Raw genomic sequence first — 14988 nt, forward strand, 5'->3', positions numbered from 1 at the left:
TTATCGGCTATTTCCGATTCCATTCAAACGCGAATTGTTTTCCAAAAAATCGCGGGAAATTACAAGCGATCATAACAGTAAACTGCGGCATTAGGGCAAAGGCCAAATAACTCTCGACCCCGAATCGGGTGTGTTCAGATAACTCGAAACCTTCACAGTTTTGTGGACAACAACGGCACGGAGAATTTCATCAATCTTTTGAAATTTTATTGATGGGGTGAGAAAATTCTTCTTTGCATTTATTTTTTTTCGGGGGGCAATCAATCCGGGGGGAAGTAACGGGGGGGGAAAAGAAACGGACGACATGCTATTCCCCACACGATCATCACGCTTTGGAGAAAAAAAACACACGAAGAGAGAGGCAGGCGGAGGAGGAGTGGGGGATTACTGCGCCGTGGAATAGCGGTTTTTTTTTTTTTTTTTGAAAAAAAGGGAGAGGGAGAGGGAGAGGGAGAGGGAGAGAGACGTGCGGGGGGGGAGGGCGTGGGGCCCAAGCTAAACGAAAGTGGTGTACGAGCTGGCAATCTCACTCTGACAGTCTGTTCCCTTCTCTCTCCACTCCCCCGCTCCTACAAACACACCACCACCAACTCCCATACCCTCCAACACCGCCCCCTCAAAAAAACCTCTCCTCCCCCCTCTTCCTTCTTCCCACTGCACACCCCGAACCCACCCTCCCTCTCCTTCTCCTTCTCCTTCTCTTTCTCTGCGACGGTTGTCGTTTTCTGTCTGTTGTCCGTGTCAACTTGCTCGTCCATCCATGGCCGAAGAGACCCAGAAGCCTGCTGCCGAGACCGCCGCCGCCGCCGCCGCCGTTGTCGCCGTCGCCGAGGAGGTCGTGGTCGTGCCCGACGTGCCCCCTCCCGAGAAGGAGCTCCCCTCGGCGCCCGAGCCCGAGGAGGCGCCCGAGAAGCCCGCCGCGGTCGCCGGGGAGCCGGCCGCAGCGGAGGAGAAGGAGGCCAAGGCGGTCGAGGAGGAGAAGGTGGCGGAGAGGATCACCGAGTCCGTGTCCTACAAGGAGACCAACGTGTACGCGGAGCTGCCCGAGGCGCACAGGAAGGCCCTCGACGAGCTCAAGGTGCTGATCCAGGAGGCCCTCAACAAGCACGAGCTGAGCGCTCCTCCTCCTCCGCCGCCGCCCGCGCCGGCGGCGGCCAAGGAGGAGGAGAAGCCGGCCGAGGAGGAGAAGAAGGAAGTCGAAGAGGAGAAGGCCGAGGAGAAGGCGGCGGAGGCGGAGGCGGAGCCGGCGGCTCCTGCCGAAGAGGCTCCGAAGGCCGAGGCCGAGGCGGAGGCGCCGCCGCCGCCGCCTGCGGCTGAAGAGAAGGTGGAAGAGGAGGCGGCTGCTGCGCCTCCCGCTGAAAAGATGGCGGTGGTCGTCGAGGAGGTGGTGGAGAAATTGCGGGCGGAGGTCGATGAGGACGGAGCCAAGACCGTCGAGGTAGACAAGGAGACGATCGTGGAAGTCGCCACCTCCGCTGCTGTGGCCGAGCCGGAGCCGGTCAAGGAAGCGGAGCCCGCTTCCGAGGCAGCCGAGCCGCCCAAGGAGGAAGCCGATGCCACCCCACCGCCTCCGCCGGAGGAAGTGTCCATCTGGGGAATTCCTCTCCTGGCTGACGAAAAGAGCGACGTGATCCTGCTCAAGTTCTTGAGGGCCAGGGACTTCAAGGTGAAGGACGCCTTCGTGATGATCAAGAACACGGTCCGCTGGCGGAAGGAGTTCGGGATCGAGGCCATCCTCGAGGAAGAGCTTGGCACCGAGCTCGACAAGGTCGTGTTCACGCACGGATTCGACACCGAGGGCCACCCCGTCTGCTACAACGTGTACGGGGAGTTCCAGAACAAGGACCTGTACCAGAGCGCTTTCGCGGATGAAGAGAAGCGCAAGAAGTTCTTGAAGTGGAGGATTCAGTTCCTGGAGAAGAGCATCAGGAAGCTCGACTTCAGCCCCACCGGTGTTTGCACTATTTTCCAAGTGAACGATCTCAAGAATTCACCTGGACCTGCTAAGAGAGAGCTGAGGCAGGCGACCAGCCAAGCCCTCCAGTTGCTTCAGGACAATTACCCCGAGTTCGTGGCCAAGCAGGTGAAACAGTCATCTCTGCCGTTGTTGGAATTCTTGTTCTTTCTTTCTTTCTTTGAAGGGTAGGAAAAAAGTTGCCCTTTTTAAAGATTGGGAAGTGGATTTTTTATCGTTGGGGTGTTGGTCTGTTTTTGCAGGTGTTCATAAATGTTCCATGGTGGTATTTGGTCTTCAACAGGATGATCAGTCCCTTCCTGACTCAGAGAACCAAGAGCAAGTTTGTGGTTTCCAGATCTACTGAGATCCTTTTCAAGTGAGTATTAATTGCTCCGTTCGATTCTTTGCTTTGCCAATTTTGCTTCATGCTCCATCAACAGTACCTGTTGTTTCGCCCCTATTTATTGGTCTTAGCTACTCAATTATCGTGTTCCTTGGCCATATTTTTGCTGGTTCAATTCTTCGGTTTTTTTTTCTTTTGTTGGCCCCCAGAGAAATCTTTTGACAATTCCCTGTGACAAATTTGCTTGAGTATCTGTTGCCTCGATTGTTCTCTCTCTTATTCCTTGCGACTGTTTGAGGGCGAGTCTGTAATATCTAAAGAGCATGACTTTCCTGTAACATGGATATTAAGGACGGTGCTTAACCTGAAGTCGAGGGCCCTATATGCGTGTCGTGTCGTCCCACGTGAGAGATCGATTATTTAGAGTTCTCGTTTTTGATTTCTTGGTGGCGTGATACCTGTGAAACATGTCGCATGTGAATGTGTATTGGCTCATGACAGCTACTGTTTGCAACCTAGTTTCCTTTCTTTTGTTTCGTTGTGTGTCTAATTTGTTTCTTCAATTTGCAATTGAACAGATACATAGCCCCCGAACAAGTCCCAGTGCAGTACGGTGGGCTGAGTAGGGAGGGCGAGCATGAGTTCACCACTGCCGATGCTGCCACTGACTTCACTGTCAAGCCGTACTCGAAGCACACCATTGAGTTCCCTGTCACAGAGGTATCCCTAAGATTCATCCGCATTTCTGTTGAAAAATTTTGCATGCTTCATCCAATTGACCGAGAATTTTCTTAACTGTGCAGAAATGTCTTCTTGTTTGGGAAGTTCGGGTCGTCGGTTGGGACGTCGTATATGGAGCTGAGTTCGTGCCGAGCGCAGAAGGCGCCTACACAGTGATTGTGCAGAAGACAAGGAAGGTCGCCCCTGCCGATGAAACAATAATCAGTGAGACCTTCAAAGGCGGAGAGGCTGGCAAGATTGTTCTGACCATCGATAACCAATCCTCCAAGAAGAAGAAGCTCCTCTACAGGTCCAAGACAAAAGCCTACTCTGACTGAACTGCAGATTGAAAATGAATCCCATGTTCAATCATCGGCTAAAACTGCAGGGAAAAAGAAGGGGTTGGGGGGCCCTGTCTTCCAAAATCTGTCCTTTCATGGTCATTCACTTTGTCTGAAATCATAATTTAATTTCCTATATTTCGTGTCTGGGGATTTTTTATTTTCCAAATTTCCTTATTTATTTCATACGTTTTAAGGTCCTAGTTTTGGGGATTTGGTGGTTTTTGGTATTGGAATGCACATACCTTCCTGCTGAATTGGGGGAGCATTTGAGGTTTATGTCATCATTTATGTAAAGGGATGGTAATGTTTTGTTGGCTGTGAATAGACTCTGTTCTTGTTCACGATACTCTGTATAAATGGTGTAAATTTGATGGTCTCTTCGTTTTGGCTTGTGTCATTTCTGTGTGCTGTGTACGATGTTGTTTCCTCAAGAATTCTGGGAATCTTCGGGTGGTGAAGGTGTTGGGTGTTTTGACAAAATGGGAACCTTGGTTTGGAAAAACTTGGGATCCCATTTGCTGGAATCTAGCTGATTTACTTCTTCCGCCAGCCGCAATTATAAATTATATAAGTGAGAACGCAGGCCGGGTGGGGGGGGACATGCACTCTTGCTTTTGTCCTGATCAAAACTGATGATTTTGTCTTCAAAAGGTTTGAAATGTATGCATGCGATGTAATCCTGCAAACCACTCCTAAGTCCTAATGATCCAAGAGCACTAAGTCCATTGTTCTTCACCAACCCAACATCGGGCACGATTACTGGTTCACGCACCAGAGCACGCCTTACTGATAAGCACCTTGGAAAAGGAGGATGAAGACGGTACTTTGCCTTGTGGGGGCTTAAGCTATTTAGGGTCTTTACATGCTTTGTTAACATTAGATTCCATTCTAATTAAAGTTGCTGTCTAATCATTTTTCTCCACCATCATACTATAAGATTGGGATACTTTTGAGAACCAGGGAAGGCCCCGTGAAGCTAATCATAGCAGAGATTCCAGGTTCCATGGTGGTGAGACGTCGCTGCCGACCCAATTTAAAATTAGGTCATGTCGCGTAGTGTCTAATTCAGCAAATTTATAATGAAAAAAAAAACAATGGTCATAGAGCCGGGAATCAGATAATAACGCAGACAATTAAAATTAATTGTCTTTAATAAAAAAGAAATTTCGGAAGGGAAAGAAAACCACCAACCTGGGCCAGATGTTGTGGGTAGCGAAACGACTGCCGGGCCGACGAACCGTTGCGTCAATTTGGACGGACCGCGAGCAATGATGCGGTCGTTCTCAACGTTGGCATTTCGCATCGCTTTCGTGGTCCTCCGGGGGACTCAGCTCGAATTTATTAGAGGGGCGCGTATGGGAGGAGGGATGGGGCACAGGCATTGGATCCGGAAGGATGGTGAGCGGTCAGGAATCCGTGAATGAGGCCTCCCCTCTTGCGGAAACTGACTTCTCGGGACAGCGACCGTCACGGCGGTGACCAGGGGATGTGGACGTAGTGGCAAGTACGACTCGATTGTTAAAGAAATATCAGAATGACATCAGATTCCCACTTTCTCGAATACGTCCGAGGGATTCAAGATAAGTCCTGGGATCTTAGAGAGACGGTCCCGTGGTTCGGGAGAGGTAGGGGAGATGGGAAAGCAAAGCGAAGAAGTAAACCGGGAAAAATCGTTTCTTGATTGGAAGAATTCGTAAGAAGAATCTAGGATTGGTGTTCAGATACATGTGCTGGTTTTTGACGCCGAGTTTGCGGCGTCGCCGAACCTGACGTTCGGATCGGTCGGATTCGTGCGATACCCCGTTATTTCGGCACGATACCGAGCGTTCACAGAGATCGAATCCCGAACTCGATATTCTCTGGCCCCCACGCCTCAATCCTTTTACCAGCAGGGCGGCGTGTCTATTGATGATGGGGAGACGTTGTTGAAGTTACGTGATGTCATGTGGTGGAGCCACATGGATCCAACGCGTGCCATTGGCTTTTCTTGAACTGACCCGAATGTTGTAATTGAAACGGGCCCTTCCTTCAGTCAGGGAAGACGCCCAAGAAAATGCATTTTGGCCTCCCAAGAATCCACTAAGAACTCAAACACACCGCCTACAATGTCTAATGTTCGGGCCCCAAAGGAAAATAGCTAATGAGACTTTGGGCAAAATGCCATGATCTTCCTCTGAGAGGCCCCGTTGTGGCAGCCGGGATAAGAGACTTAGGCTGCGCATGGCAATCATTCTATGTCCAGAATCTGATTCTCGGCAGAAATGATTCTTTTTTATTCTGTGCCCGGAAACAATTTCTAAGCATTTGAAGGCGTTTGGTAACTGTCCAAAATTTTTGTTCTTAGAATAGAAAAAGAACATAAATGCGTTTGGTAACTACACAAAATTTCTTTTTATTAATAATATTTTGAATTTTTTAATATTTATTTCTTTTTTTTCTCTTTTTTTTTTCTTTCTTTCCCCGTCCTTTCTTGGCCATGGCCGGCCGCCGGCACCGGTGATCGGCCACAGGCCAGGGCCGGCGAGGTCGGCCTCGCCTTGGCTGGGCGAGGCCGCGAGCCGCACTCGCCTAGGCGGCGAGGGGGACCCTCGCCGACCATCAGCGAGGGCCGCGACGCCCTCGCCGGCCCTGGCTTGTGGCCAGTCGTCGGCGGCTAGCGGAGGTGGCCGGCGGAGGTGGCCAATGGCTGGCGGGTGGCGGGGCCGAAGAACAACAACAACAACAAAAAAAAAGAAAAAAACCAAGAAGAATCAGTTTTGAAAAAATTGTTCCAGAATCAAGAAGCTACTTTTTTTTTTATTCTTGATTATGTTCCAAAACTGATTCTGGGTACAAAAAATTTAACAAACGGATTTCTGTTCCCAAATTGATTCTGGGAACAAAAGAATAAAATCAAGGGAAAAAACCACCAAAAACCCCAAACTTTGCCATTTGTGACACATTTACCCCGAACTTTTTTTTGTGACACCAAAAATCCCGAACTTTGCTTTTTGTGACACATTTACCCCAATATATTTAGTCCATGGGCATTTTCGTCTTTTTGCTTTTTCTTTTTCTTTCTTTTTTTTTCCTTCCGTGAGGGGGCCCTCGCGCTGTCGAGCGAGGGCGGCCTCGCGCATCCGGCGAGGCGGCCCTCGCCGGCGTCGGCGAGGTTCGCCTCGCCGGCGAGCGAGGGCGCCTCGCCCGACTCGAGCGAGGTCGACCCTCGCCGGCGTCGGGCGAGGGTCGACCTCGCTCGAGCTCGGGCGAGGTCGACCTCGCCGAGCCTGGGCGAGGGCGCCTCGCTTGCCCAGGCGAGGCGACCCTGGCGTTGGGCGAGGTCCGCTCGCTCGGGTGAGCGAGGGCGGCCTCGCCCGATCCGGCGAGGTCGACCCTCGCCGGCGTCGGCGAGGGTCGCCCTCACCTAGGCGAGCGAGGCGGCCCTCGCCGACGCCGGCGAGGGCGGCCCTCGCAGATCGGGCGAGGGCGACCTCGCCGGCGTCGAGCGAGGGTCGCCCTCGCCGATCCGGGCGAGGGCCGCCCTCGCTCGGACGCCGGCGAGGTCGACCTCGCCAGATCGGCGAGGGCCGCCCTCGCTCGCCCAGCGAGGGCGGCCCTCGCCGGCGTCGGGCGAGGGTCGCTCGCTCGGGCGAGCGAGGGCGGCCCTCGCCGACTCAAGCGAGGTCGACCTCGCTCGACGCCGGCGAGGGTCGACTCGCCGGGAAGCCGGGCGAGGGCCGCCTCGCTCGGGCGAGCGAGGGCGGCCTCGCCCGATCCGGCGAGGTCGACCTCACCGCTGCCGAGCGAGGGCGGCCTCGCGCATCCGGCGAGGCGGCCTCGCCGGCGCCGGCGAGGTTCGCCCTCGCCGGGCGAGCGAGGGCGGCCTCGCCCGACTCAGCGAGGTCAACCTCGCCGGCGTCGGCGAGGGTCGACCTCGCTCGAGCCGGGCGAGGGCCGCCTCGCTCGCCCAGCGAGGGCGACCTCGCCGGCGTCGGCGAGGGCGGCCCGACGCCGGCGAGGGTTGACCTCGCTCGAGTCGGGCGAGGGCCGCCTCGCTCGCCCGAGCGAGGGCGAACCTCGCCGACGCCGGCGAGGGCCGCCTCGCCGGATCTCGGCGAGGGCCGCCCTCGCTCGGACGCGGCGAGGGCCCCCTCACGGAAAGGAAAAAAAAGAAAAAGCGAAAAAGACGAAAATGCCAATGGACTAAATACATTGGGGTAAATGTGTCACAAAAAGCAAAGTTCGGGGTTTTTGGTGTCACAAAAAAAAGTTCGGGGTAAATGTGTCACAGATGGCAAAGTTTGGGGTTTTTGGTGGTTTTTTCCCTAAAATCAATCACCATTTAGCAAGTTGCCAAACAGGCCCTTAGAGCTCGGCGGCCGGATCTGATTTATCCTATTCCGTGTCTGGCGACGTACCCAGAAGTCATTTACGTGCTTGCCCTTGCGTTATCTTCTGAATCTAAGGTGAAAGCGAGGTCCGTCTAGCTTTTTCACTTTCCGTATTACCCTCGCACCATTTTCTGTCTTTAAAACGAAATATCTCATTTTCTGTTCTGCACTTTAATTTACTTTTCTCGTTAAAAAAAAAAAAAAAGCTTACAAAGGCTAAAATCGTAAAATCATCATCAAAAAAGTACCCACTACTTTTCAGATAAAAAAAAAATACTCACTAAGAAATACTGCTCAAATTCATGTACCAAACATGCGGCGTGCGTAGCGCAAGTTAGTTCTAGTTTGTATTAAGCGAAACATATTCATGTCATGAAGTAAGGTATATCTCTGCGGCCAAAAAAAAAGGGTATGCAATAATTACAAGTACGAAAAAAAATCTAATTAGACATTAGATCTATCACTTAATAAAGTAGAATTCGTCGATTGCATAACTATAAATTATTTTCACTATAAACAATCTTAATCTAAGATTACATTTGAAGATATAAGTGATTGGAGATCACAAATAAGTTAGGAGTAATTACTGAACGAGTGCAAAAAAGGCCACAAAAACAAATGAAAGAAAACGATATCAGTGTTTGTCCGTTTTGGGGAAAATTTCATGATAAAAAAAAAGATTAGAAATGCTTCTTGAAAAATCATTTTTCTAGAAAAACGTTTTCCCCAAGTTAGAGAGCTCATTTTTCTTATTGTTAAGCATGTATATTTTCTTTAACCGTAAATTATTTTTCGTTGACCGATCATTTTCAACAAACCGTGAATGCGAGTTTTCTGGAAGCTCAAACGTATAGCTGATTCAGATTTATATCACACGGGGATTCTGATTGTCTCGCTACACCGTGCCAGTGATGCCGCTAATACGTGAAATGCTTTCTCTTCCTGGATACAACTAGGTGCTTGTAAGAGGTCGAAGACTCGGATCCCGTTTCGCGCATCTCCCCTTTGACATGCAAAAGAGGCCGAGGGGTTATCAACATTGCTAACTCGTTCGAGCATCGCATGCACGAGCGTTTCATTGCACATCCATTAGAAAAATGTTCAACTTAAGCACGATTGCTTAATATGAAAGCTCGAAGTCGACGAGCCTTATCACAAACTTTTTTTTTAGGAAAATGTCGTCGATAATAAATATATATTCTTTATTAATTAATTATTTCAAGCGTTAGAAGGTATTGTATTTAGGAAAATGTTTCGATAGGAAAAAGAAATGAGAATCACATAGGTCGGTAACCGCCGCGGGCGCAGGGCGTTCCCGGTTTGCCTTGATTGGGAAGGGTATTAGCCGACGTAGCCCCGAGACTTTCGCTGTTTCTCTGGAGATTCTATCGTCTCGTCTTGTCTTCCTTCCTTCCTTCCTTCGATCATCGTTCGAGCGATTGCGATCACCACAGGCCGACGTCGAACCGGAGAAGGCGATTGCGATCCGATCGATCGGCGGCGGCGGCGGCGGCGGAAGGGTGGGGCTCATGACGTGAAATGGAGGGACCTCCCGAGAACGACTTCTGCTCCGTCTGCCAGGGCGTCTTCCGCGTCCCTTGCCAGGCCAATTGCTCCCACTGGTTCTGCGGTTCGTCCCCTTCATCCTCGTCCGATCGCGATGCGCTCGCGCGCCTGAGGGTTTTTTTTTAGAGTCTGCGGATTCGGTGCATCTCGATTTTGCCGGTTCTCGTGCTGGCCCCCTCCCCCCGCCTCTTTCGATTTTTCGGATCCCTGGCTTCGCGTGCGCTTGTGAATGTGGTGGGGTTTAGGGTAACGATTTCCTTCACGGGGATGACGTGTGGTTCGGTTGCTTTCCGGTGGTGTCAGGAGACTGCATCATGCTCGTGTGGCACCATAGCTCCGCGCTTCAGCCCTGCAAGTGCCCCTTGTGCCGCCGCCTCATCACTCTGTTGGTTCCCGCCGAGGCTTCGTTGCAGCTGCGTCATGACCCCGCCACTTCCGAGATTCTGCGCAAGGTCGAAACGTACAACCGTACTTTCGGCGGGAGGAGCGATGGTCTGATCCAGGTAATTGTATCTGCCTACGCGCCGTTCCGGTGCTACACCTGCATTCGATCGGTCGCTCGATTTCGAGGAGTTAGAATGGCTTCGTCATTTCTCGAGCCCGTTCGTGTGGTGATTGTGGAGTGTTTGCGCCCTATTAGGAAGTTTCAGGTCAGGTGGTCCGGTACAATGAACGAAACTTGGAAGTTTGTTAGCAGGAGAGAAACTAGACAATGTTCGTCCACATACCTTGCTAAAGTGTGGCCTCTTGTGCAGAAAATTGTGGAATGTTGAGTGCCTACATGCCTGCGGCATCTCGTTTCCTTTGTAATGATGTCGGCGAGTCTGGAGGAGGATTGTTTTCACTTTCCTCTTCTGATGTATGGTTCATAGTGTTGAATTGAAGGAATTAAGGGTTGATCGGGATGTGTGTTTGTTACAACCCCATATGCATATTATTACTCCTCACAATTTTACTACTGGTGCTTCTCTAGACCTAAATTTGGCACGGTTATCGTTTTATCAGCTATCTGTATGGTATGATCTTATGTGTTCTCTTAAAGAACCAATCATTATGAGGAGGATAAGGGACCAACTTATCTCACATTCTCATTCCTGTCCCATATTCAATTTCCAGTCTTTGTATCTGTAAGGCCTTGTCTTTTTTTGGATGACGTATTTTTGTACCTTGGGAGCACTATAATTGTTGGTGTTCCCTTAGAACGGCATACTTGCATGTGCCATGAGGAGGACACGGAAGAAGAAAGAAACCAAACGACGTTTACTGAATTGGATGTTAGAAGGCACAGGTACTCGGGGTGCATGATCATGAGTATGAGTTAGCAAATGAATACATTAACTCGAGAGTGGTCGGCGTATTAAATTAACCTTTCAGTTGTTTACTTTTTCTTTCCATTTATGTTCAACATAATCTATCATTTAATATCATGATGTCCATAATAAAAAATTATGTTACCTGCTTGTGGCCTTAATTGTTCATTGCTTGCTGACTTTCGTAGTTGAATACATTCAGTCTTTACGGTTATGGACATTTACATTGGAGTATGTTCTTTTTGTTTCCCCATAGAGGATGCAAGACCTTCCTTTCTTCTTGAGAAGGCTGGCACGAGAACTGATGGATCCTGAAAGATCTCTTCCTTTCATAATCAGGGCACGCGTCTATATTTCAGTAAGTGAAGAATCCAATTTCATTTGCAGTATTTCTAATGTCTGCTGAAATTTTCTTCACATAACAAAAGTCCATATATGCTGGGAAATTTTTCTTGAGTTTTTAACCTGGAAAGCTGGCATTCCTTGCTCGCTGTTACTCTCATGTGTTTTATTAAAATATCTCTCCTTTGCAGAGTCTTAAACTGAATTCTATAGAATCTGTACATACACAATCAAATATGGACATGTTGATGTACTATTTAAACTGATTGGAAATCTGTTTTGAGCCTGTCACGGGGCATACGGAGTCTTCTCTGGTATTTCAGATCAAGTCTCTTCAATTAGAACGAAAATTCTATGAAGAAGTCTGTGCTTGAGCTAATAGTTTGGTATACTGTATTAGTACTCAATGATTCTCATACGTTTAACCGTAAAAGCCAAAGTTGAAGCACATTTAAAATGCAACTGCCTGTTGCTAGAGCTGTTAGAGCTAGGAACATGAGCGACCACCCTTTCACCAACCCAAAATAAAGCTAACCACCCAGAAATAGGCAAGTAGCCTCAGCCCAATTCTGCCGTATATGGAAGGAAGCAGCAAGATGAGGCTGAAGACTCAAGACTAAGATTGCTTCCCATCACTCCAAACTATTCCATGGTGTATTCTTTGCAATCAGAAGAACTTTTTCCTTTTGGTTTTTAAGGGATGCATCGGTTATCTTAAGCTCACATTGTCTCTAGAGATCCTCAGAGGTCATAGCAAGTACCCAATTTGCTTCTTGACAATATATCCGAGGGGCAACCATGCTTTATCTGATTGAAAGTCCAAACTTTTAGTAATATTTTGTGGATATTTGTGATGAGAGTGATGGATCTTTTGGGATATTTCATTATGTTATATTTTTGTTGATTTTGTCAAAAGATTGTATGTGTTGCGTCAGTAAATACTTGTGTTGTTCAAACATACGAATCGTTGTCCATATGTGGTTGGAAGCTCAGGAGCAAATCGGCTGGGACTTCCATTGAAATTAAAGCTTATTGAGTTTTTGTTTTTTGTGTGGGGGGTGGGGTGTGGGGTGGGGGTGGAGGGAGGGAGAGGATGAAAGAATTAGGGGTAGCACTACGTAAACAGAAAATCAATAACGTGAGAAAAGAGGAGGGTTGGGAGGTTATCAGGAAAATCCAGTTATTAGATGGTCAAGTAGCTTACATAGATTATGCTGTATGCAACTGTGTCTTCTATTCTTCTCCTATGTGGAGAGGAGGTGTCAGGAAACTGGGAAAAGTTAAGTGGGGCTACGTGATGCTTCCTTTTGTTTGTTTGCCTGTCATGTAGTACCTTGAAATTGCTTCCATTTTATATGTCGGACGATCTTCTTCTGTGTGCGGGTGCATTTCAGAAAACAAGGTTGGGGGTGGGGGAGGGGGGGGGGGGGGGGGGGCGCAAAGTTGGGTGGTGGGGATTCAAGACACCAGTATCCAGTGCTCTAGAGTTGTAATATTAATTACATCTGATGTATAAGTAGTTAATAGAACTATCAAAGTGATGGAACCTTAAAAGCGGACAGGTCATTAAATTAAAACATGTGCTTCCATAATCACTTGGCTGGGGGAAAGTTTCGGGCATGCCTTAATCATGTTCAGAGGATTATTCTCTTTGCTTTTCTGCTCTACCTGCAGATGAAATCTCATCTTGTTTTACTTTTACAGATGGTTTTAAGTGTAATCTACGTACTCAGCCCTGTAGACTTCATTCCAGAAGGTATCTTGCTCCTGGCTATTTGAGCTTTCTTCATATGGTTTAGAGAGTCTTGGAAACTAACATGCTGTCCTGTGGTTTGCTCAGCAATAAATCCCATAATCGGCTACTTGGATGATGTGATTATAGTCCTCATTTGCTTCCTCCATGTGTCTGCTCTATATCGTTCTGTACTCTATTCCCGTCATGGAGGTTCTTAGAAACTCCATTGCATCCATGGAAATTTGAACCAGCTAGTGAAGAAAGAAGGTTAGAGATTTCTCAAGGAATTGCAGAAAACCTCATGGACTCGTCAAGCAGGCAAAGGTGCAGAGCCACACAGTTCTCTTTGGCCATTTAAGTACGACTTTCTTCCTGGGCCTTTATACAAGGATGATTGTGGTTAGATTCCCCTTTCTACCGTGTGTTAGTGTTGCACACACGAAATCATTTGTCATATATTCTTTCCATTGGCAACTCTAGCTTTATGGTATCCAGTGATTTTCAACTAATGTCGGAACTGCCTTTAGTTGAAGAGAACCCATGGCCAGGGGAATATTTTGTTGGTTTTGATGTAGTAAATTGCACCTTAGGCTCCGTTTGTTTCACGGAAAATAACTTCCGGAAAAACGTTTTCCAGATTTTCCGGTGTTCGTTTCACGAAAAATAACTTCCCACGGAAAATATTTTCCTTCATATGGACAAAACTCCTTCACTTTTGAGGAAAATGATTTCCTTTTTCTTAAAAGAGGAAAACATTTTCCCGGAAGCCTTCTTTCACCATTTATTTTCACTATTTTCTTTTTCTTCTTCTTTCTCAGCCGGTCGCCGATCATGGCCGCAGCCGGCTAGCTTGAGCCTCACCACAGGCCGGCGAGGCTCGACCTCGCCAGATTTTGATGAGGTCAAGCCTAACCGGCTTGTGGCAAGGCTCTGGCTCGCCTGATCCGACACGGTCGAGCTCGCCCAAGGCCGGTTGGGCAAGCTCGGGCCTCGCCAGATCTAGCGAGCTGGGTCGAGGCGAGCCTTGGGCGAGGTTGCCAGATGTCGTCGAGGCTTTGGTGATCTTGGGCGAGCTCAGCCTCGCCAAAGGCCGGCTAGGCTCAACCTCGCTGGAATCTGGCGAGCTCGAGCCTCGCCGGCCTGTGGCGAGGCTCGAGCTTGCCTGTGGCCGGTCGCCGGCAGCCGTCGTGGCTGGTGACCTGTCGGAGAAGAAGAAGGAAAAAAAAGAAAAAGAAAAAAGGGAAAATTAAAATTTTTTTTAATAAATAAAAATTATTAAAAGTATTGTAAGGAGGAAAATTTTTTCATATCGAACAACGAAAAATATTTTCCGAGACTTTTTAAGATTTCAACGGAACACCGGAAAATTGTGTCATTTTCTAGGAAAATGACTTTCGGGAAAACATTTTCCAGCAACGTAAAATTTTTTGCGAAATGAACGGAGCCTAAGGGTGTGTTTGTTTTGGTGAAAGTGTTTTCCTGGAAAGTGTTTTCTGGTTCTGGACTTTTATCTGTTTGGTTCTCCGAAAATGATTTGGTCAACGGAAAATACTTTCCGGTCAACACAAATATCATGTTTATTTTTAGCAAAGTGAATTCCCTTAAAAACACTTTCCGGAATTGCTCATCTTGAATTTGTTAATATTTTTTATTTTTTTTTATTTTCTGTTTCTTTTCTTTCTAAGAAGGAAAAATTCATGTATTTTCTTTCTTAATAAAAATAATTTGAAATAATTTTAAAAATACAAAATTTTTTGAAAATTTTTACCATCGGATTTTCCTTTTCAAACAATTGAAAATATTTTCTAAGTCTTTTTCAGGTTTTAGCTAAACATCAAAAAATGAATCCCGGAAAATATTTTCTAGAAACGGTATGTTTTTCGCGAAACAAACGCACCCTAAGTATAGATATGATCATATTAGAATCTAGGATATGAATCTAAAGTGCCCGTCTATGGAACATGTCTCCATGAATGACTATGCACAGTGCTTCGGGAGTGCTACTCTTAATGCGTACAAGGTATTGTCACCATTTTGATGGACCGCCGGACTTGAGTTGTGTTCCCCTCCACTCTATTGAAAAATACATCGATAGCTGGCTGAGATGAGAGAGTGATGAAGTTTATCAAGTTATGTGTTCTTTGTCATTGGATAATTTCAAATTAGAACAAAGTCTAGAGAATTCAGTGAAAAATAATTTACACGCTAGGGGACAGAGTGGAACACATAAAGCTCAACAGACGGGGCTTGTAATATAAGTTTGTGTTCCAAAGTACTTAATATATGGACAACATTTTATAG

General features: G+C 47.8%; 2 protein-coding genes across 2 annotated transcripts; both read left to right on the top strand.

Annotated features, from left to right (window-relative positions):
- The first annotated feature begins 745 nt into the window (after window positions 1–745).
- LOC115664950 (patellin-3-like) lies at window positions 746–3740 on the top strand. The gene is made up of 4 exons (XM_030586827.2): window positions 746–2083; window positions 2218–2333; window positions 2879–3020; window positions 3104–3740. Exons 1-4 carry the CDS (start codon window positions 761–763, stop codon window positions 3356–3358), a joined length of 1836 nt encoding a protein of 611 aa, XP_030442687.1. The 5' UTR covers window positions 746–760; the 3' UTR covers window positions 3359–3740.
- A 5311-nt stretch (window positions 3741–9051) lies between these two features.
- LOC115667737 (uncharacterized) lies at window positions 9052–13266 on the top strand. Its single transcript, XM_056311850.1, has 5 exons — window positions 9052–9364; window positions 9604–9803; window positions 10867–10968; window positions 12657–12708; window positions 12793–13266. Exons 1-5 carry the CDS (start codon window positions 9274–9276, stop codon window positions 12903–12905), a joined length of 558 nt encoding a protein of 185 aa, XP_056167825.1. The 5' UTR covers window positions 9052–9273; the 3' UTR covers window positions 12906–13266.
- The last annotated feature ends 1722 nt before the right edge of the window (window positions 13267–14988 follow it).

This window comes from Syzygium oleosum, unplaced genomic scaffold (genome assembly GCF_021117445.2).
Source record: "Syzygium oleosum isolate NSW1041296 unplaced genomic scaffold, Sole_v2.1 Sole_v2.05, whole genome shotgun sequence".
NCBI lineage: Eukaryota > Viridiplantae > Streptophyta > Magnoliopsida > Myrtales > Myrtaceae > Syzygium > Syzygium oleosum.